Below are 24,696 nucleotides of genomic sequence, written 5' to 3'. Positions count from 1 at the left end.
ACGTGGCAGCAGGGGTGTCCCCTGCTTTGACTTGGAGGCTGTACCTTCTGTCATATACTTCCCTTGGCCTCTCTACAACTGCTGGCTTCCTCTAAGTAAAAGGACCTTTGAACCTCTCTCAAGCAGTCGCTTGACATCCAACTCATAAGGGCACAACAATCACAATGATTTCCAGTTAATCATGAAATGTGTAAAATGTCAGCCTCCAGCCGACAGTTAAGCTCACCCACTTCATGAAATGGCTACACGTCTTGCTTACCTTCCACCAGGGAGGTGAGTAACGTGACATTTGCTGCTTTGCGCCTGCCCGCGGGTAAATTCAAACCGATTTTTTCTAGCCTTTCTCGCAAAGATCTCCCCCCATTTTTCGATTTGGCTCTGAAATTGCAAGAATTAACATTCTGATTAACCTTAGAGTGTTCCTGAAACAAAGTTTAGACTTAGCAATCTAAAGCCCAGTGGAGCTTGAAGAGGTTTTAACTTGAGGTTAGCACATTTTTCCCCCTTCCTTTTGGTTATTTGCTGATAGTTTGCTGAGGTTTGCTTAATTTCTGCAATACAGAGAATTTTTTTTAACTGAGTTTTCTTTTTTTATGTTGTGAGAAAAAAAAAGATACCAGATGGGAATAATTAAGTGTAGGTTATGGGTCTAGAAAGGTAGAAGTTGCACATGCACGTGCATGTTCCTTCCTTGTCATGAAGCCAGTGAGGTGAGCAGAAACTGGGCAAGCACAACCTTGCTGAAGAGGGAAAGGGCCCGGTGGCTGAGCAAGGAGAGGGCACTTGCTCAAACAGGTGGGCTTTGTGAGGAAGGGGTCAAGAGTTGCTATAAATGGTGTTATGTTAAAAGGAGACAGCAATGTGAAATATAAAATGGTGATGATCATAGTAAGAGACTAACACCTTTGGAAGTGTAGCTATGTGATGAGCACTTTATATTGATTATTTTACTTAATCTCAGCAAGTTTATATACACATGCTTAATGTTCAGAGGGTGACTGAAAACTTCACACTTGGGAGGCTCAAAGCACTCACTTGAAAACAGAATCAAAGGAGGGCAGAGCAAGAGGATTCAAAATGAGAAAGTTCCTGGGTCACACCCTTAATTTTTCCCAAGATTCTCTTTGTATGTGCTAAGGTCTGGAGAAAAATACAAGTAAAAATCCCCAGTTACTGTAATCTCTTTTGCTGTACTCTTGATACAATCACATTTAGGAAAGAAAAAGACTGCCAACTCCCATAACGGGTTATCTTGAAGAGTTTTGTCTCATACAAAGTCACTTTCAGATCAGGGACACTGCCAAAGTATTCAGGCATTGGCAAGGACTTTGGGGGAGGCTTTAAATCTTCTTAAGATAAAAGCCACATTCTGTCCCATTTCCATGAGGAGGAGTCAGTCTTTGGGCTGGAATACTGTGAAGCACCTGAATGGCTCCAAGGAATATCTCTAAGTACTTCTAAAATGGTATTATTGCTATTATTGATGGTGGTGTTATTGAAGGAGGGATGTCACAAATTTAGAAAAGAGTTGATCAAACTGAATTACGGTGCGTCAGCAGGTCGAGAGACCAATTTAACTGGGTGCCAACTGCATTTTAAAACATGCAATAAAAGAGAAAGAGTACACTGATGGTATAAAGAGAGTTGCTTCATGAAACTTATGTTTTAGGGGTGTGTGTGAGTGTGTGCGCGCGCGCGTTCTGCGTTGTACTCAGGCTAGAGAATGCCCCCCCCCCCCCCCCGCTCCCCAAGATGTCCTAGGGGTGGGAGGGAGAGAGGCTCCAGGCGCAGGGCCAGGAAAGTGAAACGAGTTTCCAGGGTGGCAAAATCTGCGGTAAAACCTACGGGGCTCGGGCAGGCCTGGGTTCAAGGGCGCCAGGGTTTACGGGTGAGCACGTGGCGGCCGCAGCTCCTCTCAAGCGCTGCGCGGAAGCACTGCTCGGGCCTCCCAGTTGCCAGGCAACCGCGTTAGACTGCAGATTGGGATTTGCTGGAGCCTTCTCCTCCCCGTCCAATAAAAATTGGTGGGGTTTTTTTTAGGGGGGAGGGGGAGGTGTTACCTTCTGAGGACTCCACCGAGGAGAGATGCATTGAGGCATTCAGGGGGCGACAGCCGTCTCTGAACTTCTCCCACAGTTACTTTGTACTTTGAAGTTGAACTGAGCAGAGACAAACGGCCTGGGACCGAGCAAAACACCTCGCCGGTGTTGACCGACATGCCTCCCAGGAAACCATCTTTATTCATCATTAGAGAAGTCACCGATTTGGGAGGAACCGGAACTAGAAAGAGAGAAAAAAATGCCATAAAGGTGACCAAGTTTCGATCCTGGTGACATGCTGATAGAATGTGTCAATGTGTTAGGCCACAGGACAGACGCCAAGTGGAAAGCTGAGGGAGGAAGTGTTTGTTCTACAGGGGCTGCAGTGCATTCAGGGCATCGTAAACAAACAGATGGAAAAGCCATCACTCCTCTGGAAACTTACTTCTTATGTAGACATATGAATGTCACTTGCTACAGTCCTGCTCACTACACAAATCAAAAAATCAAACAATCTAGAGCTTGGACTGTGCTGTGAACCAGGCAAATCCTATTCCATCATGTTGTAGCTCTGTGACCTTAGACACCCGAGTGACTCTCTGAATCTCCTCAGTTCCCTTATCTGTCTCCTGAGGATAATAATGCCTATCTCATTTGGTGCTGAAGCCTGAAGGTGATTATCACCATGTAGTGATATAAAATGGTAATACCAGTGGAAAACCCTTCCTCCTTTCCTATTGGACCCAAATCTATGGTCATCCCTAGAAAGGATCATCAGGGTAGGCCCCATCAGATGCCATGGCCAAGAACAGACAAATAATAACATTGAGCCAAGGAGCTGGACCCAAAAGAGCTGCTCTTTAAAGTGGGTCCCATTCTTTCCCACATAATAACAACAGATTCATTTAAAAGTGAACCTAAATGCTCATCTCCAGTGAAAGCAATTCTTCAGTGACATGAATTTCGTTTGCAAATTAAAGCACTGGCTGTGATTGTTTGGAGCAGTTATGATTTACAACAGGTGCCCTGATCAATCAACCAATCACTCTAATTCGTATAAGCGGCGGTCTTGCCTTGCCCCAGTTGTTTCATTTCGGCAAGTAATTGATAACAAACAACACTCAAGGTATGTTTTATGCAGAAGTTAATAAGAGTTGACAGCTGGTTGCCACTGCTACCCCTACCCTGGTGCATTCAGCCTCTCCAGCCTGTATTTCTACTTAATTGTGTTTCACTGTCACCTGCGTGTCAGAAAGAGGCTAGGCTTAGTGGAACCAGAAGGCTGGGAATGAGGAAGCGTCAACCTCCCAGTTCCGTGGCAGTATTGCCCCTTGGACTTCACTGCTACAGCCTATTTTCTTTCTGTAGGTTTTACAGGTCCCTGAACATGTGACTATACCTCCTGACTTTCCTTATACCTTTATTTCTTCCACTGGAATATGAAGCCTCACAATCTTCATGGTATTTATTGATCACCAATCCAAAAGATCCATGGAAACATGCATCAGATGTGAAAAAAATAGGCTTCTACCACTACCTATTTGATAAAGACTATCTCATTCTGTAATTGTGATGGGTGAAAGATATGCTGTTTCTATCATCTGGGGTCTAGAACCCTATATATCAAACAAGGTGCATAACCTCCCTTGTATGGAACAGAATAACCAATATTGAGCATTTCTGGAAAAGTTTATTCTCTCTACCACAGATTCCAGTATTCAAATCTCCATAGTTGTTTAGAGACTCCTAAAAGCCAGGTTGGTCCCCAATCTTTTACTTACTATGAATGTCATAAGATCCTTTACAAACATCTTGGAAAAGAGCTTTCTTACAGGAGTGGATGAGGGGAATAAAGCATACCCTTCTACTATACTTGATAGGCATTTTAGGATCTATGGATCTGTCCACAGAGCCCAAGGCCTTGTCCCAGATGGATGAATGATGTTGGTAACAGGGTAAATACTCTGCACTCTTACGGGGTGGAGACAGGGGATGTAAAAAGGAGTTCCTTCTTATTTCCCTCATTTTCTCACCAATGAATCTACTTCCCATTTAAGAATGAACCAATGAAAAAGTTGAAGTGTGAATGTTCATCAAATTTGAGTAAAATGTGTAGTTAAAGTCACTTAATAGACAGTGATTTGATGGCGCATCTATTGTAATCTTCACAACAGTGATGATTTCCATACTTTGGACTCATATTGAAGGCATTATTAATAAATAATTAACAATCATGAGGGCTGGCATTATGAAAACTTGGAAAAACTTTTTCCCAAAATATAGATGGCCCTTTGTAATTTTAACACGATATGAATTACAGAAATAAATTGTATAAAAATCTCACCTCTATACTCAGCAACATATTTATCCCTAAATACCATTTAGAATATTTTTAAATACCAACAACCAACTCCACTAAGCTGAAAATACTAAATTCAGTTCCTGCTTCCTACAGTGCATAACCAAATACACACTGAGGACTGGAATCTTACCTACTTCTCCCCGTCCCAGAAGCTAAACCTCTGGAAAAGCCAGTCCTTTAAAGAAACGTTATAAACTGCCTCCTAATTTCACTATTGTTAATTGCCTGATTCGCCTGACAAGAGCTATTTCCTTTGGGGAATGTATCTTGCTCCCTGCCAAGGGTAGAGTACCTTTCTGCATATATATTATCACCTGCATACCCCCAATTCAATCAGCTTCTGTCAGTACATTGACCTCTCTGGAAAGTGGGAAGTGGTTATTTCCCCCCCCCTGTAGTTCAAAGCACAGACAATGTGAGAAGATGTGCCTTGGATTGTATTTCCATTTTCTAATTTAAGTACCACAACTGTGTTCCCAGCCTCCTATCCTCATTTTCTAAACCTCTCTCCTTAGTACTGGTTCCCTAGACTAGATCTGACACATTTCTTGTCCCAACTTTCCTTTAGGTCCATAATTCCATCATCATTTACATTCCCTTCCACTCTCACACCTGCTTAGCTCACCTGATTAACCCCATATTTTATTCTCTTTGTCTTTTCCCTTCTGCTTTCTTCCAGTTTATCAATAAACCCAAAGAGCAACAGGGCCCGGTTGATTTGTTAGTAATTATGAGCACACTGTTCGTGCTCATGGAACCCAGAGATGACTGAGATAGGTTTAAAGCGACAGCAGGAAATAGTAAGGAAATGGGGCATAGCAAAACTCAGCGTGAAGCTTTCAGTTCTTTACATGTTTACAATTTTCTGTGCATACATTAAAAGTGTTTTTTTTTTTTTTTTTTTAACCTCTTCAGTTCCCAGTTGGGTGTCAATGCCAACTTCTGAATATAACACCCACAAAACTCATTCCCTTCCCTTTTTTGCTGCTTTATGTTGGGGAGAAGCAAAAAAGGCTAAAAACAGATCAGTATTTTGTTACCATGGCTGGAGTTTTATTTAAGAGACAGGAAAGAAAAATGATTAGAGAAATATTATTCATTAGTAGACCACAGAAGAGCTAAAGTGTTAATAGGCTAGCTTTTAATCTCTATTCTTTAAACTTAAGTATGAAATTACAGTTTTGAGATCTCTGTGTTTGATTGGATCTGCTGGTGAGGAGAAGGGAAGAAATGAATCTATCTTACAGATTCATGGTAAGTCTCTCTGAAAGGCACTCTTGACCTAAAGATGTAAATGACATCAGGAAACAACCAAGAGGCTTAGCATTGATTCAAAGTGACCCCTAAAAGTTAGCACTCTTCTTTTCACCAGCAGAGCACCCTTGCCTCACATTTGAAAACCTTCTCATGTACCTGAGATTAAATTGTATTCTGCTACTATAACACATATAAATGTGGGGACTGAAATTGTGGAAAGAAACATTAAATAATGTCCACAAAGAAAGAAGGGATATAAAAACAACTCAAACATCCAATATTGTCATCTTGTAGGGACAGAATATAAAAGGCTGGAAACTGAGTTGGGTGTCATCGCTTACATGGTGTGTAGAAGCTTGAGGAAGTCATTTATTGTCTGTCTGTTTCAGCACTTGGGGTGTTGAGGAAGAATGTTTAACCTGCCTGACTTTGAAAGAGTGGCCGCAATGTTTCTCAGGGTCTCTAGCTGATAAATAACTATTGGGATCCAAGTGCACCTTGGAAATTCGAACTTCTTTTGAAAGGGAAATTCATACAGTTCAGAGACTCTGACAGACTCTCAGAGCACTGTACCCTCTAGGTCAGAAGAATCCCAACAGAACCAATTGTAACAGAAATGTTGCAATGTCTATTTCCCATGAAAGAAAATCCACACCAATCAAAGTGTTTATGTGGAGAAGGGGCCAGAACTAAGGGAAAGAAAGTGGGAGAGAATGGAAGTTGAACTGAAACTAACCAAACAGGATATCCCTAAGACCAATGAAAATGCCCCACAGTCACAACATTTGAACCTTGGATTCTAGCCACGCTAGCCTTTCCAAGAAATCCCAGCATATTTTCTGCTGTCTAACGTGTTAAACAAATTGCATATTGGCCTCTAATTACACCAGAAACTTTCTTCTTAAAGTTTAGGTGAGCCTTTTGTTTTAGTTAAGCTATATGATGGTGGCAGTGATCATTTTATTAGCTGGGTTCACCCTCTTTCTCCTCCCAACCCCCCAGATTCCTAATCTTAATGGAATTTAGAGTTAAGAATGATTTTTTAATGTCTCGTTGGATTTTTAGACTGTTAATGTACCGAATCCTTCTCATTATTACTTTATTGATTGCTCATTGACCAGCCCCCTTCAAATCGTATTAACCACCCTCTGCCGGTTTAGATTAGGAGAGTTTAAAAAGCACCTTTCATTACTCCCCCCCACCCACTTCTGCCACGAAGTTGAGACTAGGCAGCTTAATGGGAGCTCTAATGGGGCAGCTAAGAGGAGAGGGGCCACGGTCCCTGCCGATTGCATTAATAGCTCAAAGGGGGCCAATACAGAAAATTAGCCGTAAACGAGCTCTGGAGATCTTCAAATGAAAGAGCCATTTATCACGCTGGCTACCTTCACTCCACTCGTTTGCTCTCTCTACTGGGAACAACTCATTTCCTCTTAACTAAATTACTTCAGAAATGTCAGCTAAGCCCAGATAGCAAACATAACAAGAGAGGGAGCCCATAATCTATGGGTGATAGAAACACAGGTGAAAACTTAGACTGGTTACATTTTAGAAGGGGCCTTGCTATAACTGGGGAAAGAGACATAGAGACATGTATCATTTATGCCTAAGTCTTCTAGCTTCGTAAACACAGGGGCAAAGACCCCCAGCCTAGACCACTTGCCAGTTTTTCACTAATGAGGTAGGTTTGTCTTTTTGTTTAAAAATTCTGCCTAAAAGCCCATTAGAAAATATATTAAGAAACGGAGCCTTCTGCCAAGTGTTGAAATTTAGAATATGAAGTTCACAAGACTTTCTCACCTCTTTTACAAAATTAATCTCTTGGAAACATCTCTTATAACTGGGGGGATGGTGACCAAAGATGGGAGGCTAGGGTGCAGGGAAGGGGCCAATGAACCCACCACAACATTAAGTGGCTTACACTGAGATAGAAAAGTAAATCAGCCTCGTATTCTTATTTTGCATTGGCTCTCTAAAGAAAAAAACAACATGACATTAGGATCTTTTCTTAATGTAATAAAGCAAACATGTCAAATATTAAATAATGGAATTGACCTACCATTGTATCATATTCATACCACACCCCCTGAATCAATTAAAGTGACTAGAATGCTACTTAAATATTTTAAGCTGCACATTTTTTAAAAAGCTGTACATTTTGGGGGACATAAAATGTACTCTGGTGTTTCCAAAAACAGATTCATCAACTTTAGTCATCATTCTCCTTTTTTTATTCCTGTAGACAACCTTGCACATAAATACTCACATTTCACTGACAAACATATACAAGCTCTGAAACCAAAGCATCCCACATCTAAGAAAACCTTCAGCTCCGTTTTGCTAGGCAAGCTAAGTTACAAATATTTTTATTGGACTGGCTATTAATAACATTTCTGATTGGTCATCTGTTGGGCATGTTCCTCTGCCAGCCCAAATGATGTTGCTAGGATACAGAACACCGAGCCAAGTGGTTCTAGCTTTCCATGAAAAGGGAGGAGGAACTAAAACAAACCGAAAAAGCCAATGAAGAAGCTCCTCCCCCACCCCACCCTAATAAACCAGCAATTAGCTGAAAAAGAAGACCCCAGAGAAAATGAGAAAAGTGAGCTGTCAGTCAGCACAGTTGCAAAGCTAAGCACCAAGCCTGGGTATCTTAGCAAACCCAGAAACAAGCATTAAAAGCCGAAACAATATTATTTAAAGGAGAGAGAGAGAGGTGTGAAGCAACCATTAAAATAAATAGTTTTACCCCAAACCTTACTATACATCAGGATATTCATTCCAAAGCCAAATGGTATCATTCCAAGTATAGCTTCCCCCAACCACCTTTCAAAACTACTCTGCCTGCCTTTGTAAAAGAAGACAGTTTGGAATACCTCACCCTGTTTGGAATCCTTATTCCACAACCTTTCTACTATCCCATTTGAGTCTGGATGAATTACTTCTCAAAGCATTTTTTCTTTTAATTGTTTTTGTGAATCTCAAGTGGCTCAAGTGAATCATAAATGATTGAAAACTGGGTATTGTTGACACTAAACATAGGGACAGGCTTCTCTAGCATCCAAAAGGAAGGGTTACAGTATTAAAATTCTATCTTCAAATGCCAGTTCCTGTGATAATTAAAGATTGTACTGTTTACACATTTAAGCTTCTAAATTTGTGGCATGTGAGTGACACTTAGGCCTTTCAGCAGCCACACTAATCGCCAGGCATTCTCTCAGTGACTGTCAGAGAAGAGGAGAAAAAAATTAAGCAGCTGCAATACGCCCGAAATGAGTTATTGTAATTACATTTAATTAGTTTAATTAGTTAATTATTTTGCTTACAGCTGTACAAGAGACTGCAAACATTTGTTAATATCACATGCCCTTTAACAGTATGGGGTGATTCCACAGTCACACTAAATCATGAATACATATGTAGGAAGATTTAAAAATGTGTATAAGCTGTCTCAGCTTCTCAGGATGCGCATATTTAGCAACACATTTGGCACAATGAAAAAAATAATAAAAGAAACAACTCATAAAACACAGAGAACTGGGAACAAAATGATCACCAAAAAATCAAATACAAAAAGAAGAAAGAACTATCTCAATAACATAGGATTCAGCTCAGCAAACTCCAGTTACCATTGAAATTATTACAGCACCGTCTTGAAACCAGTGTTTACCAGCCACTTCCATGCATGATGATAGCTCAATTATTTAAGATGTATCGAGAATGGCTACCAAATATGCCATAAGAAAAATGGCAATAATCTCCGTCCCTCTGTCTCACTCATCTGAGTTTGTGTCTGAGGTTTTCACTGTCCCTTGTCCAGTTTCCTTTTTCCCAACATGCCGTTTCCCCTAGTCTGACAGCCATTGTCCTATGATTGTGAACAAACATTTATGTTTTGTCATATAATGAATTCCCCCAAAGTGAAAACTCATCATGAAGACGTTAATGCATGAGAAAACTTTGCTTACTTTTGGGGGGAATAAACCATACCTTTTTTAATGACAGACTGGTCCAATAGATTCATGCCGCTGTTATTGGCATCTTCAACTGACTGTGAATATAAAAACATCACTATTCAAATTGACTGGATATTAAAGAATTGCACAAATAAATCATGTTATTCCAAACTGGAGTTTCTGTTATTTCCACTTATAATAATTCATAAAGGGCAGTTTTATTATTATTACTTCCAAATCGACATAGAAATGAAATCTACTCAAATTATAAATTCTTCCAATGGAAGAAAAGGAGAAAGGAAACTTTGAGAGACATCTGGGATGCAACATTGGTTTAGTTATTATATAAAACATAGATATTACAAAGACAAACCTTTATATTGTTTGCTCTTACAAATGTAAAAATTTGGCAACAGCTGACAGATTTTCACCAATATTAGTAAGAGCAATTTCTGTTTTCCATTCTATCCCAGTGCATTTAACCCCAGAGCCATTTTACAAATACATAATAGTTTACATTATGGGATTTTAATTAAAGTCTGAGCAATTTGGAATGGAATGCAAACAGCAACACATAGGAACATGTTTGCAAGCCTCTAGGACTGTACACCCATTACAGTCCATACACGTTCCTGTAAGCTATGAGCCTCTTGCTGCACAATGATAATCTCTTAGAGGAACCTGCACAATTTACCCTTCCTCCCAGCCCTGCTGATGCTGCTTCCCAGCAAGGAGCACACCTGTTAGGAAGGTAGTAACTACAGACAAGCAGACACACACAAAGGCCTGGATCCTCCCAGTCAGCACCTAGGTAATCGCAAGGAATGTTCATCTTCTGTGCCACAGTTTCATTCCAGAGAAGGAAACTTTCAACTCTGAGCACTGGCAGCACTTCTGAGAGGAAATAGCTGTTGGAGCAAGTTTCTTACTGTCAGAATACACATGAACAGAGTTCTGGCTGTGCATCCCAGGGCGTTCAAAACCAGTGATTCCCTTTCTCTCCCCACCAAGAAAATAAATGCTAGGTCTTGGTCTTTCTAAAATCTATAACTACTTTCTTGACCCTTCAAACCTAAGTTGGGACCAAATTGTCACCCACTCTATAGAGAAGTAAAAAGCAAAGGGTTTGAGAGTGAGGAGGTGTTTTCACAGAACTCACACCCACTCATGCTGCGTCCTCACAATGTGAGTTTATCTCACACAAAAAAGACTGTCTATCCCAAACAAGCAACACTTTAGATCTAATGATCTAATCATAGAGGGGGCATGTTAATTTGTTTCTTTTCATTTTTAATAGTCACTCCTCTGTTCTCAGAAAGGTGAGCAAAATTGTTACTCTCCATAGGAACTATTTTCCTTGCTGCAACATGCCATGCCCATCTTTAGAAATAGTAAAAAGGTGTTTTTAAAATAGTTCATGTAACTTGCTCATAACTCCTCAGGGGACCCTGCCACACACAAACACACACGATTCACACCTTCCTATGATCATGTGCCCACAGTGGCAATGTGTCTAGGCAGGACAGAAATATTTGCCTGTGCCTGTGGGCGGTCAGACCCTGACTTACACCGGCCTGGACCGGGGAGCTCCCACACCTTACCCTCACGTTTGTACGTAAATATGTATAAACGCCTCATCAGCGACGTGGGGTAGTTGTGGTAGTTAATGAGAAGGCTCTTGTCTGATTTTCTATCTAATTACGGCCGCCTGCTGGGTTTTTGTACAGGATATTCACGCAGCATGCTGGCGCTTAATCGTCACAGGGAGGATCGTAAAGATTTAATTAGGACTGCATGCGGAAGCGCAGAAAAACAACTCAGACTCGTAATTACTATACTTCTTTAGTTAAAAGTGATACCGGGGGTTGCTTTAAGACACTTGGGTGTGTTTGAGTGTGTGTATGTGTTTGGGGGGGGAGCTGATTTAACATCCTTATATGTTTATATTCATGGGTGGTAGAGGGATGGGAGGTAAAAGAGCAAAGATGGGAAGAAGAAAAGAGGTGTACATGGCAACTAAACAAATCTCAAACAAATCGTATTTCTCTCCCTCTGTCTCTCTGTGTTTTCTTGAGTTTTTAACACTTGTAGCCCCCTCCCCAACCACACACATACATACACACACATGCACACATGCACGCACAATGGGTGAAATGTAGCATACCCAGAACCCAAACAGCGATTTGCTAGTTTAATAGCCCCTGTGAGTAAATTGAAATAGAAATTGACAGGGTTTTATAGTTTCATTTTAAAAAAATATTAGAAGCATTTGGTTAATTAGCTCTCCTCCTTCTCTTCTCTCACAATGGGGGCTGTGGCCCTGAGTGTGTGCGTCTGTGTCGCACATCAAAACCCTCGACCCCTAGGCCAGGCAGCACCCTAAGGATCTGCCTGCTCCCTGTCTCGGGGCGGGGGGTGGTGGGGGATCTGGAACACACACGAGTTCCTTGAGATTGGAACAAGTGACTTTAAGGTCCAGGTCTAGGCACTCTCTGGTCCTTTTAAAGACTGGACCAATGCAGTTCACCCATTTGGTAGCTGCAGGGATTGTTGAAATCCTGACCTGCTTGTGTAACTTTAACCCCCGCACTCCAGATCCCTAACTCAGAAGCGGATCCTTCTGTATTGAGCAGAGGAATTGAAGCCTCTGGATTTGAGGCTCTGGTTCTGGAAGCACAACCCACAATCTTTGTCACCTGCTGAGTATCAGTCAACTTCACCCTGGCCTCAGGAAGTCTGTCATCACCGTGGAGACAGAGACTGTCCTTGTCTTTGCTGTTACCCTTTAGGGACAGCAGCCGGGTGTGTACTCTGAGATCCCTATCACTACAGGGGTTGTCCCAAGAAGGTCCTGAGGGCCTCCCCCAGGTGACAGGATGGGATGAAGCAGGGGAGGAACAGGGCGGGGGTCGGGTGAGTGAACAGCTTTTGAGTGCCCCCCTTCCCCCAGTCTGCTGCCTGCTGTATTTCTCCTTTGGGCTCTCCACCCCTCTGCGGTTTGTATTCCCGACAGCAGCAACTTGGCCCCGCGGTGCTCTGTTCACGCAAACACTCTAAATCCTTTCCGACGCTTTGACAAGAGTATTCTCCCAAATGTGCACTGACCTGGTCCTGTTTTTCTCTCAGACTTTGCATTTCACCAAACATAAAATCTCTCAATTCTGTCTTTAAAAACATTTAACTGAAGAAATCTGCTCCTTCTTTTGGGGGAAAAAATTCCTGAGTCCCTTCACTAGAGTCACTGGGCATGTAGGGTGGTGGTAACACTGCCGGCATTAGCATCACCAACAGTAATGGTGATGAGTTGATCCACTTCCATTATCCAGCACTTTGAACCATACTCCGAAAGGTTAATTTAAAAACTGTCCCCCACCCACACATTACCCCAATGCATTAAAAAAAAACTATTAAATACTTCCTTTCTCATATGATATTCCAAAATGAGCAGTATCTCTAAACAGGGACAGTCAAGCTCAGTTAAGTCAACAAAACCATCATCACTCTTATTACTATTGGTAAATCTAGCCACAAATCAGGTAATTCTGTCTTTTTTTAAAAAATAACTGAATTTCTTTTAAAACAATAAACAATCATCGACCACACACAGAATTTGATGCTGTCATCACATTTTAACTGTTTAAAAATACTTTTTTTCAGCAAGGTACAGAAGAATACTCGTGCACCCTTTTCCCTTTCCATTTTACTTTCCTTTGCTTCAGTTATGTCAAACGATGCATAATATATACAACTATGCCAATGAAACTGAAGTGTCAACTACATACCTGTAAACTACACCTTTTCTGCAGACTAATTAACTTAGGGTGAAAAAGGAGACCTGCTCGGAATCACCCAAACAGTTTTTAGGAATCATTTCTTTGATGTTTCTTTGTTTAGTTTAACCAAGTATTCTCAACCAAATCAGGCTCCATTGTGTAGACTGCAGATGGGATAGTGGGTGGGTAGGGGAAGTGTTTTGAGCCTTTTGTTTTAAGAAATAAACACGTGATGCCTCTCTACTGGGATGATTGCAGTGGGGAAAGAAGAGTGTTAAAAGAGGGGGAGGCCAGGAGAGGGAGGGGGAGAATATTGCTCTGCAGTCATACAGTCCTTTAATGCACCAAAAAGTGAAAAGAATTTCCAAAATGGTATCTACCATCACGGACTCCCAAATTATGGCTTTCTGAGTTTCTCCTTCACATACATTCTATTTCTCAGATGAGGACTGCAATTTTATCTTGGAAAAAACTCTGTAGCTTATGGGACAGTCAAAGCAAGACCTGGCTTAGACGAGCACAGCTCATTTTCATGCTTAGCAAAATCTTTGCGAATCCAGCAGGAACCTCTGGAGCATACAGAGGTCCCTGCACCTTCATGCTGGAGCTCTAGCCTCTAGGCACCCAGGTCTTCACCTGCCCAGTCAGCAGGACAGCCCCGCAATGGGGTGTGTATGTTGGTAAAGGTGGAGGTACCAAGCTTGCTTCCGCAAAGCACTAGAGAATATGCAGGAGATGATAGCTGAGGCAGGACAAAAGCATTCGTCTTTATTCTAATAATCTTAAAGTATCAAAACACATACATATTTTTCTTCCTCAAGATTTAATTTCTCATGATTCGGATTATCATAATTAGACCTCTGGAAATCGCCACTATAGAACCATACATACGGACACACATAAACAGTTCTATATGACTGTCTAGTCCTGTTCTAAACATGGGAACGAACTCCCCAAAAGGAGACCGAGCTGCCCTCTCCCGCCCCTCCCGTTCCCAAACATTCCTTATTCGTTGTCTTGTTTGTTTGTTTGTTTGTTTGTGGTTACCTGGACATCTTCCATTCCGGGATGGCCGAGGCCGTGCAGCGAGAGGCTGTCACCCATGCCCGCGTCCAGGCCGTGGTGCGCCGAATGCAGCAGCACGTCCGGCCGGCGGACCGAGTGGTAGTCCCTCCGGGGGTCAAGGCCCGAGAGCTGAGGCAAGGCGGCCCGAGGCTGGGGCAGGAGCGAGCCGGCTTCCGAACCCACTTCTTGCCGCTGCCGTTGCCCCCAGGGGTGCTGCTGGGGCTGGTGCAATGGGTTCAGGGAGTAGGGGTCGTTGACATGGGAGTAGGGGTCCTGGCTCTGGTGGTAGGGGAGCGGCTGGTAGGGGGGTGGGAAGTAGGGCGGCTGGAAGTCCGACGACGGGGTGTGGGACAGCGGCGGGGCGCTCGAGTAGGGTCCTTGGGACACCGAGCCCAGCTGAGAAAGCCGCGAGCTGTGGCTCGGGACGCCATCGTGCCGGTCCTGGGAGCGGAGAGAGGAAGAGACAGAGAGAGCGAGAAAGAGACAGAGATAGAGAGAGACAGAGACAGAGGCAGAGAGTGACAGAGAGAGAGAAAAAAAAAGTGACAAATGGAGAAGTCCGGCTTTTGTACGCTCTTCCCGGGACAAGGGAAGCAAGGATCTGAAACTTAAACCCCCAAGTTGATTCAGAGGGCCACATGATTTCAGCAATTTCAAACCCGAGGCTTGGGGAGAAAATGGGAAAGGGATCACCCACTTAACTATAACATTTTAGCTGCCTTTTGGGGGGTGCAAAGCAGGCAAAAGGCAGGAGTAGGAACAGCGCGTATGGAGGGAGATTCTAAATGCCTTAATTAAAATTGTGGGAATCTTACATATGATGTTTGCTCCTCTGGGTGTTTTTAATTATTTTTTTTTTCTAACTCTTCTAGAAGTCCAAATCACAACAAATAAAACTTCGTAGTGTTTGCTATCCTACTCCCCTGATTAAAAACCAACTTCTGCCTTCACTGGCAATGCAGCTAGCTGATCAGGAGCTTTTCACACAACCTGATCATTCCAAGAGCTCCAAGGAATCCCCCGGTCTGAGTTCCCAGTCACTCCTCCCTCCCCAGGAGGAATTAAATAACTTAAATAGTGTTTGACTGAAATGGATCTCATTCCAAATCGTATCCTAAGCCCAGGCTGAATTAAGTTGAATTGTGGTTCACAGGAGTTATTTCTAAGATTGTTTTTCTGTATCTAATGCTGTTATACTCCAGGATGTGAAAATGAAGGACCTAAAGTAGTTGTGAGGGGAAATGAAAGCTCAGACAACTTATTCCTGGTTCTATCTGGAGTGTGAACTAAGTGAAAGAAGGGGGAGGTGTGTATATGAGGGAAGTGGACTTTGTTTCTCCTTCTCCTCTGTGGAAATACCATGGTAAACTCCCCATGGTTCTTTTTGCAGAAATAGTCACCTAAATTTCCAAACTGCAATGGCAAATAAAAAAGTTTTTCTTTTCGGCCTCTCCCCTCCCAGCTGACTCATGGAGCTCAGACGAGAACACACAATGCAGAGAGAAGCAGCTGCAGCCTCGTCCAATTATGGTGCTAAATTACCAAGCCAAAGGCGCTCAAAGGAAGACAGAGAGAGACAGAGTATGAGACACACACACGCAGAGACTCAGAGACAGAGACAGTGAGAGGAGGGAGCATGCAATTCTGGTAACACGTGAATCCAAACTCACCATGGATGAATAGGTGTGGACTAACATCTGGAAAAAAAAGCCTGGTTACTGCTCAAAATCAAACAACGATTAAAAAAAAAAATCAAGGAGTCCAGCAGACAAGCGAGCTGGACGCAGAAGCTGAGCTTGAGGTGCTTCCAGGACAAGCCATCAAAAAAAAAAAAAAAAAATTACCCCCCCACCCCAACAAGATTGGCGATGACTGTCACACACAGACAGAACTGTTCATCTGTCTCTTTGCTGTCTTTTTGGCCCCTTTTCTTCTGCCGTTCTTCAGGGCTCCAGATGCAGTCCTCTTCCACCCGAAGCTGGGCTCAGACTGCTCGGGCGCCCCTTCCTCCCTCCGTTTGCCTACACCGCCTCATAATAATTGATATTCATGACTATTAATATTACACGAGTACTTTAAAGGGAGAATGGAGGACAAATGGAGCGTGAAGCAGCAGCGAGCGCAGAGCTCCCCTACTATTGTAAATGACGTTCATTCAGTGGAGAATTACTAGATGTAATCAGACGAGGGGGCTGGCAAAGGCAGACTGGGGAAAAAGTTTAGCAGGAAAGAGGCAGAACTTCAATTAACTGTGCCGGAGACACGAGTAAAGCAGCCCCTGCTCCTTTGGACAAGGCAGTGAGGGAGAGCAGAGCTGGGGGCTTGTACAGAATGGAGGTGTTCTCCTACCTGGAGAAAGATTTTCCTAATCGGAAGAATTGATCTCCCTGGGTGCTTTGTGTGTGGATTAAAAAAACAAAATTAAAAAAAATTGCTTCATCATTTGGAGGAGAGAGAAAAGAAATTGGTGGGCCTGGTTATTTACGGTGACTTTTGCAGACTTTTACGAAATGTGGAAGATTATGCTCATTTATTAAAGGACAGAAGCGAGATGGGGGCTTTTCATCTCTTCTACAGCCTTTTCCTGTTTAGTGCTCACACAGTCTGCGATTTTTACCTCAATTTAAAACATAACGCCATCAATCTTCAAATACACTAAACTTATCCTTTCCAGGCAAAGCCAGGGGCAACAGAAAACCTTTTTGGATGTTTCAGGAACCCGTTCAACTGGCCTGACAGCCATTTCTGTTAAAGTTCAACCTTAGTCCAGACTTAAATAGGCTCCTTACACCGAGCTGCGGATTCTGTTTTTTTTTTTTTTTTTTTTTTTTTTTTTTTTTTGAGCAGAAAATTAGGCGGACAGGAGTAGCTGTAATATTCCCTTTCTCTCCCTGTCTCTCTTTCTCTCTCTCCCTCCCCCCTTTTCTCTTCTCTCTTCCCTCCTTCCACTCCACCCCTCCCTCTTTCTCTCTCCCTCCCTCCTTTCTTCTCTCCCTCCCTCCATTTCCATTTAGCTACCTTACTTTCAGTAAAGAACGAGTGTTACCCTGGTTACTTTTTAGAACCCACTGAAATGCCGCTACATATACCTTGAGCTGTTTTCATCATGGCCCCATCCCTGCTAATGTCATACCCATTTTGGGCGCTAATATTCTCTAGGACAGTTCTAGCGCCTTCGACTTTACCATTATCCCGCGTGTTAAGGAAAGAAAAGGAGGGCGAACCGAAACAATCCCCACCAGGCGCATAGGCGCGGCTCTTCGTTACACTCGATACACAACCACAAAGAGGAAAGGAAAACCCCGAGCATCATTCAGCAACAAGAAGAAATCTCCCTCCTCTCCTCTCTCTTGCTGTTCTCCCTCTGGTCTCTTCTCCTCTCTCCTCCACACCCCCGCACACACACACACACACACACACACACACACACACACACACACACACCAGCTTTAGGATTCCGGATGGGCAGGAGCTGGGGGCGCCGGGCGCTGCTTGTGGACGCTCGTCGGAGCCCGAGTCCCGCAGGAGCTTGCCGGTTGCTCCTGTGAGTCGCCCACTATCTTAGAATCCTTGAGGGGGCTCCCCGCTAGACTTTCGGGTGCTGTCCGGATCCGGAGGGGTAGCGCGTCTTTCTCGGCTCTTTGGGGAGCCTCTGCGTCCCTCCACCTTTGGTCCTACCGAGCGGCCCGCGCCCGCCGCCCGAGAGTGTGCTGCTCTTCCTCCCTTTTCTCTCCAACTTTTCCTCTTAGCAATCTCCATGGTCCGCTTCGCCCGCTTCCACTTCCCCTTTTCTAACTCCGCTTCGCCTTTCCTTTCGCCTTTCCGAAGCTTTTCTTTCCTCCCTCGACGTGTCCGCAGAGCCTTCGCTTCCTCCCTTCCTCTGGCAACCACCTGGGGCTGTCCCTGCCCATTCCGCTTTAGAGCAAGGCTCCGCGGGCTCCCCTGTCCCCAGCCCGGCCCTCCGCGTGCTCCGCGCCCCGCCCGGACGCCCACCTCGCCCGCCTCTCCCGAGAGTGGCGGAGCCACCCGGCCTCTTCGTCAGCCCTCGCCCGAGCAGGAAAAGGGCACTGGCGAGCGTGGCCCGGGCCCAGGAGGCGGCCGGCGTCCTCCCGGCTGGGCGCAACTTCTCCGGCCCTGGTAGAGTTAAGCTAGTCTCAGTGCCAGAGACCCGTGCGCACTGAACGTGGGCAGACATTTCCGTGAAAGATGCCCAAACAGGGGGCGGCCGCGATCTCTGTCGGACGCGCTGACCCTCAAGGAAGCAAAACACAAGAAAACGGAAAATAATAAACTGCTACGGCTCCTTCGATTTTGCTCTGTCCATCCATATCTCCATCCGTCTACCTCTTTCCCGCTAAGTCTCTGTCCTTTACTTGGATCCATTTGTAAAAATTTTAGAAATTTTATTGAAAATAAAATTTAAAAGCCCGAGTCTGTTACAAATGAAGCTTGAAAACCCAATTCTCTTCCACACTCAAAAGGAGGAAAGCCCCTGCCTTTATCAGAATCTCGATTTTCTCTGACAGCGTGCCCACATTCAGTAGCACCACATTCCCCATCAGACCTTAAAAAGGTGAGGTGGGGTGGGGGGAGGCGACGAAAAGAGAAAGAAAAATAAATTTTAAAACTCCTAAATTAAAGTTGCCAGTTTTCAACCTTGAAGTCCCTTTTCAGAATGGCGAAGTCTCCCCAAGCCAGCTTTTCTAAAAGTTAAAGAAAGCTGAGAAAACCGACTGGAAATCTACAAGTAAATAGCTTAAAAACATATATCAGTTGGGGTCTCAAGAAGCTCAAATTCTCTATCTGCAAAGCTCTAAGATGCATCTGGGGGTGTCGGCTCACCTCGTAGATATCTTCGTACTTGACATTCTCCACGAGCTTCCAGAGCATGATGGCAGCCTGGTCTCTAGGAGGTGAGTGCATTCATGTGAGGAGCAGATGTCTGGCTTCTCAGGACTCCGCTGTCTGTAATGATCCATCTATAATTGGAAATGGGGGATACACACCAAATCCGACGCTCCTCTCCCATCGCAACTTATATCTGTTGTCTCAAACAATAGGCTGGACAAGTAAGCCTCAGCAAAGAGAAAAAAACATTATTGCACACACAGGAGTTAGATGCAACCAACAGACATATATATTATAAAAATTATACACCCGTATTTACACCCAGACACCCACATATAGTTATATAAGCACCTCTGGGTCACATAGTCTGCAGACTCCAAATGTGCATTTGAGTTGTTCGGGGTGATTAATGTAATATATACATTTAAAAACCTCTATATTGAAAATGACAAATCATTGTAGCCACTAACTGAAGTCTTTGCAATTCATAATAAGAAACCAGGGGCCATCAGTCCCTTATTTTCTATGTAGATTTTAAAGGGGGACCATTAGTAAGATTTTTAAACACAAAAGCTCCTTCCTATTCATGTGTGTTCCGGAGGAGAGTATTTTGAAAGGCTGGATATGGGAGATTTTAAGGACTATCTCTTTGTGTTGATAGCTACATAACTTTTTTTTTTTTAACTTTATCTCTGTCACCGTAGAACAAAAAAGCTAGCCACCGTTGGTGACCATTTCTAATATTTTCTGGTCGTTTTGCCTAAAACCTTTGGAAACTCAACTACAGCTCAGTTTGGGCTGCTTGTTATTTTGATGTTGTTTGTGTACATTTTCAACGGATTCCACGCACCATTCCTCTTGGCTGGAGTCTCCATTTTATCAAGTTTTTTCAGATGTTGAAAGCAACATAGGCACACATTCACACAAGGTTAATTTTGAACCTTCTTTGCAAAGGCAAAGGACATTTTGTATTTGCATCTGTTGTGTATGACTTGTAAGTGGTTTTAATCATGGAGAGTCAAGAAATGGCTACCTGAATCTTTGAGAATGTTTAAGCAGATTGTCTTCAAAGAGATAAGAGAAATATTTTAGGGCATGTGGAGTTTGTTTGGTGTTTTTGTTGTTGTTGTTGTTGTTTGTTTGTTTGTTTTGGTATATTTTTCTTAATAAGGTGATTCATATAGTTTTCTAAAAACATTATCAGCAACAAGCACAATATTAAACAGACTTCGAAAATGAATACCTTTTAAGGCACAGGGCTTCTGAATTTTATCATAAAATAAATGCTCATTTGTTCCCCCTTTTCCCATCCCCTCTGTTTTTCTACTCCCTTTCAGGGTGCGGAAGTCTACTCACAGCCGGAACAGACGCCCAGAAGAGGATCTCTTCCCCCTGGGACAGAAGAGAAATAAATGCCAGGAGGGACCGAGGAGGGATGGGGCAATTTGGGGTGGAAGTTATTAAACCTGTTAAGAGTGAATCTGCAAATGGTGATTGTCTTTAAATCCAAGGCTGCTGTGTGTTGTTCTGTGCGCGCAGGAGTGGACACTCTTTGAGCAGAGGACTCCGGACAACCGCGTTGGACGTCGATGAGATCAAAACCAAGGAGACCCTTCATGAAGTGCAGAATGAACAATTCTGCAGATTTTAAATTTAATTTTTAAAGATAAGTCCAATGAATAGAACACAAAGAAGGTGCCTCAGAAGGAACTTCAGAAATAAACCCTTTATTTCCGGTGCTAATTTATTTTTTGTTTTGCCTTTCCTTTTCTCTTCTTCCTCCTCGTTTTCCTTTTTTCTTTCCTTAATTTCCCTTTTCCTTTCTTCCTTTTTCTCTCCATTCCTTTCCTGTCCTTTAAATATTAACCTCAAATCATACACAATTTATACAGGTTTTTCCCTAAGAGCATCAGCAAAGATTTTCTTCTGTGTCCCCAGAGCTAGTTAGGAGACAGGAAGGCATTCTTCCTAATCTTATTGTGTGACGGGACTTGAAACGGGTTCCACACCCCCGACTGCTGAAACTAAAATCAGTGCCAGATCAATACTCTGAAAGATAAATATTATAGACTTGGAAATTCAGATTCTCCAGACGCAAGATATTTAATTAATGGAAATAATTGTTTTCACCCTTTCAAATCAATAACACTCTCATCTTTATTGCCTAAAGATCATTATAACACAAATAAAATGCGTTTGGAAAAATCCTACTTTTTTTCTCTAAATGCTTTTTACACCTTTTAATCTCTTTTTGGTATATTACTGCCTAGTCTAAAATAAATAAACTCTGAAGTTTAGCAAAATAAAACCTGCAAGAGATTTTTATATTCAAATGTAATATATATATATATATATATATATATATATATATATACAATATATTATGTTAGTATAACTATTTTGTAGGCTTATATATCAATAATTTCACACTTTTCATATGTAACTTTATTTTATGCTCGTATTAGGTATTTTTTTAAAGTGGAAATATCTTGAGAGATTTGGTTAAAATTTAAGTTCTTTAGGAAACCTGAAAAATAAATCTCGTATCATTAAGAATTAGGAATAAACCTAAAAATATACATATAGAGAAATACCTTCAAAATACATAGCAATAATTAAAACCCTAGTTAATTTTTTAACGTGGGCGTTATTCGAAAAATCCTAGAAATTGCAAGGTAAACCGTTCCCACGAAGCGTTCCTTGTCATTGAACGGGCAACAGCGCCCTCTGTCGGAATTTTGTAGAAGCAAACTCTGCAAGGCCCCTTGATTTTCGGCAAAGGTTTCTTTCCGTTCTTGAAAACCTGTTACTGAGAGGAACACTTTGAAAGTTCACTTTTTATGATATTTACTAATTTTAGAAACAATTTTCCTAGCGTATGAAAAGTTCAAACGCCTCCAGAAAGGCACAATAAGAACTCATCCACTACGGAGAAAATTTTCCTCAACTTGAACCTGCCTCTCTTGCTTTTTCTTTCTTTTGCATTTCGCGTTAGGAAAAGATTCCCGTAAGAACTCAATAAATGGAAACACAAAGACAAAACAAACTCTGGATTCGAAAAGGACTAAACGAGTAAAATACGCGTTTTCATAGTTATTTTGTCTTGCCTTATGCCCATGCTTCTTTTTCAGGATTCGCACATGCTCGCCTAGGTGGAACCTCACTTGAGAGACATCCCAGATAGTTAACACTCGTGCTTTCCTCTATCATGTATGTTTATTTCAGTTTAAAACAGCAAAGAGTTATTCATACCCTCTTTTTTTAGCCTCATATAGAGGAAATATTATTCAGTAAGTGTCGGAGTCTATAATTAAAAGCAAATGCACCCAGCGTGAAGCCCTCTGCTGGTGATTTTCGAAGTAGGTTTAGGATTTTTTTTTTTTTAATGTAACAGAAAAATATCATTATTAAATCAAAGTCAACTAGGAGCATTTTCATGTCTTCTTTCATCGTTCTTCTAAAAACCTAATTATGAAGTATCTAAAGGTATTTGATTTTCTTCCTTCCACTAACCTTCACCTTTACACCTGTGGGTTAAGACTTCATGAGTTACTTTCCTATGCAGATGCCCACTGTACCGCCTTTTCTTTTTCCATTACACAATCTCCCTGGGTTTCCCTTTTCCATCACCTAACACACACACACACACACAAAATACGAAAGTTAGAAAAGTCAAGAATTAGAATTATTGTGTCAAGTTTGCACCCTGGCCTTTCTCATTCTAAGTGGTGGGGTAGGCTACTTAATAGCCTGAGGTTCAGTGCACTGAACTACAAAATGGAAATGATTGTGAAAATTTATTAAAATAATATATGTGGGAAAATATATGTGGAACTGTTGCTTCAAAAACAATTTAACTTCTTATCACTGTCTCAAAACATTTAGCTGGGGGTCCAGAAAGTGGAGGCATCTAACAGCTAGGGATTTGCAGTAAGTTCTGGGTTAGCAAGTGGAGGTGGGAAACCCAACATAGGTCTTCAGACTATGTATTCAGCACTTTGCCCACAGTCTCATGATGCTGTCTTCCTTCTTTTCTTCTGAAGTTAAGATGACAGTAATTTTGGATCATTGAGTATTTCCAGGGTTATTTTTATAGTTCTGGATTTATAAATAGGCAAAGGAAAGAAGAAATGAAGGAAATACTGTCTTAATTCAGCATCCTCAAGATATTGCCCCACCTCTTAACCATCAGAAGCATTATTGTCCGCTGAATTGAATAGTAAGACATGACATCCATGTAACAGATCTTGATAAGTTAAAAAAAAAAAAAAGCTAAAACATGACAGCTCCATTTTTTTATTGTTACAGTCTGGCTACTTATTTTCCTACCATGTTTCTGTCTTGAAACTTTCTCGTGATTATGTTTTCTGGAAAGATTCAATATATGTTTTTATTATCAATTTGGAAAATGAATACTGTTAAATGTCTAAAACTACAATTTACGTACCTGCTTTCAGATTTCTAGGACTTCGATACTGTTTAGGTTTCAGTGACTTGCTATAAGGAAGTAAAACAGGAGGGACTAATGTTTGCACAAGAGTGTTTTTAAAAAATGAAATGTAGGTGGGGTTATCTTTAGATGACTCTTCATAATTATCCAGATTGAGGCAAGCTCTAAACAATGTTTTTCTTACTTTAATAATAATATTTAATTGATGGTACATTTGTAAATTTGTAAAAGATACTGAGTTGATATCACTTGTGAGAATAAAAATAGCTGTAACCGTTAAAACTCCTTTTTTTCTCTGGGATTTTGAGAAGCAATAGTAATTTTATTATATATTTTATATTTTAGATATCCTGCAGCTCTTAATCTTTTCTGTTTAACTGTGGGGGCATGAAGTGGCCAACAGGACAGTTTTGAAATTTCTATCTCTTGGAAATAAAGAGGTTGAAGAATGGAAGAAGAGGGGCTGAAGTAAATGATGCAAACAGCCATACAACAATTGTTTTCAACACCAATGGGCATTTCACGTCCAAAATCTGAGAGGTGTGTGTCTCCCCTGCCATGACTAATGCAGGAGAACAGGTATTTTCATCATTGTGGATGTTTTCTATATTATTGCTTTAAGAAGGAGCAATCTTGAAGGGTGACAATGCTAAACAATTTGGTTTCAAAATGCAACCAGTAGACCAGTACACATCTGTGAGAAAAAAAAAAAAAAATTTGCAAATAAAGACTTTGAAAGATGTAGAGCAGAAACATAACCTTTAAAGCATGAATAAACACATACGGTGTATAGCATCAGAGCTGAAGTGTCTCATAAGTGCAAGGGACATTTGGGAGAAATTAGCATTATATTGGAACTACGTCCTAAAATTCACAATTTGCATTTTAATAAAAATAGGGAAGGATCTTCCTTTTATGCCTCTTTTTTATTTCTTTAACATAAGAT

At 41.9% G+C, this 24,696-nt stretch overlaps 1 protein-coding gene across 2 annotated transcripts in view; it reads right to left on the bottom strand.

Annotated features, from left to right (window-relative positions):
- TFAP2B (transcription factor AP-2 beta) overlaps positions 1-19,516 on the bottom strand; it is a 28,688-nt gene extending 9,172 nt beyond the window's left edge. Inside the window, exons 1-5 of one of the 2 annotated variants that reach the window (XM_003923109.4) lie at positions 19,295-19,516; positions 14,435-14,893; positions 9,649-9,709; positions 2,061-2,280; positions 260-378 (exon numbers count right to left, since the gene is read on the bottom strand). In XM_003923109.4, coding sequence (XP_003923158.1) covers positions 260-378; positions 2,061-2,280; positions 9,649-9,709; positions 14,435-14,893; positions 19,295-19,375 — 940 coding nt within the window. In that variant the 5' untranslated portion in view covers positions 19,376-19,516. Of the gene's footprint in view, positions 1-259; positions 379-2,060; positions 2,281-9,648; positions 9,710-14,434; positions 14,894-16,122; positions 17,374-19,294 lie in introns of those variants that run through there. The other variant, XM_010333998.3, reaches the window with a different exon arrangement.
- Between the last annotated feature and the right edge of the window lie 5,180 nt (positions 19,517-24,696).

Source organism: Saimiri boliviensis, chromosome 4 (genome assembly GCF_048565385.1).
Source record: "Saimiri boliviensis isolate mSaiBol1 chromosome 4, mSaiBol1.pri, whole genome shotgun sequence".
In the NCBI taxonomy this organism is placed as follows: Eukaryota; Metazoa; Chordata; class Mammalia; order Primates; family Cebidae; genus Saimiri; species Saimiri boliviensis.
The sequence above is the reverse complement of the archived record's forward strand: the minus strand, read 5'-3'. Positions and strand labels throughout refer to the sequence as shown.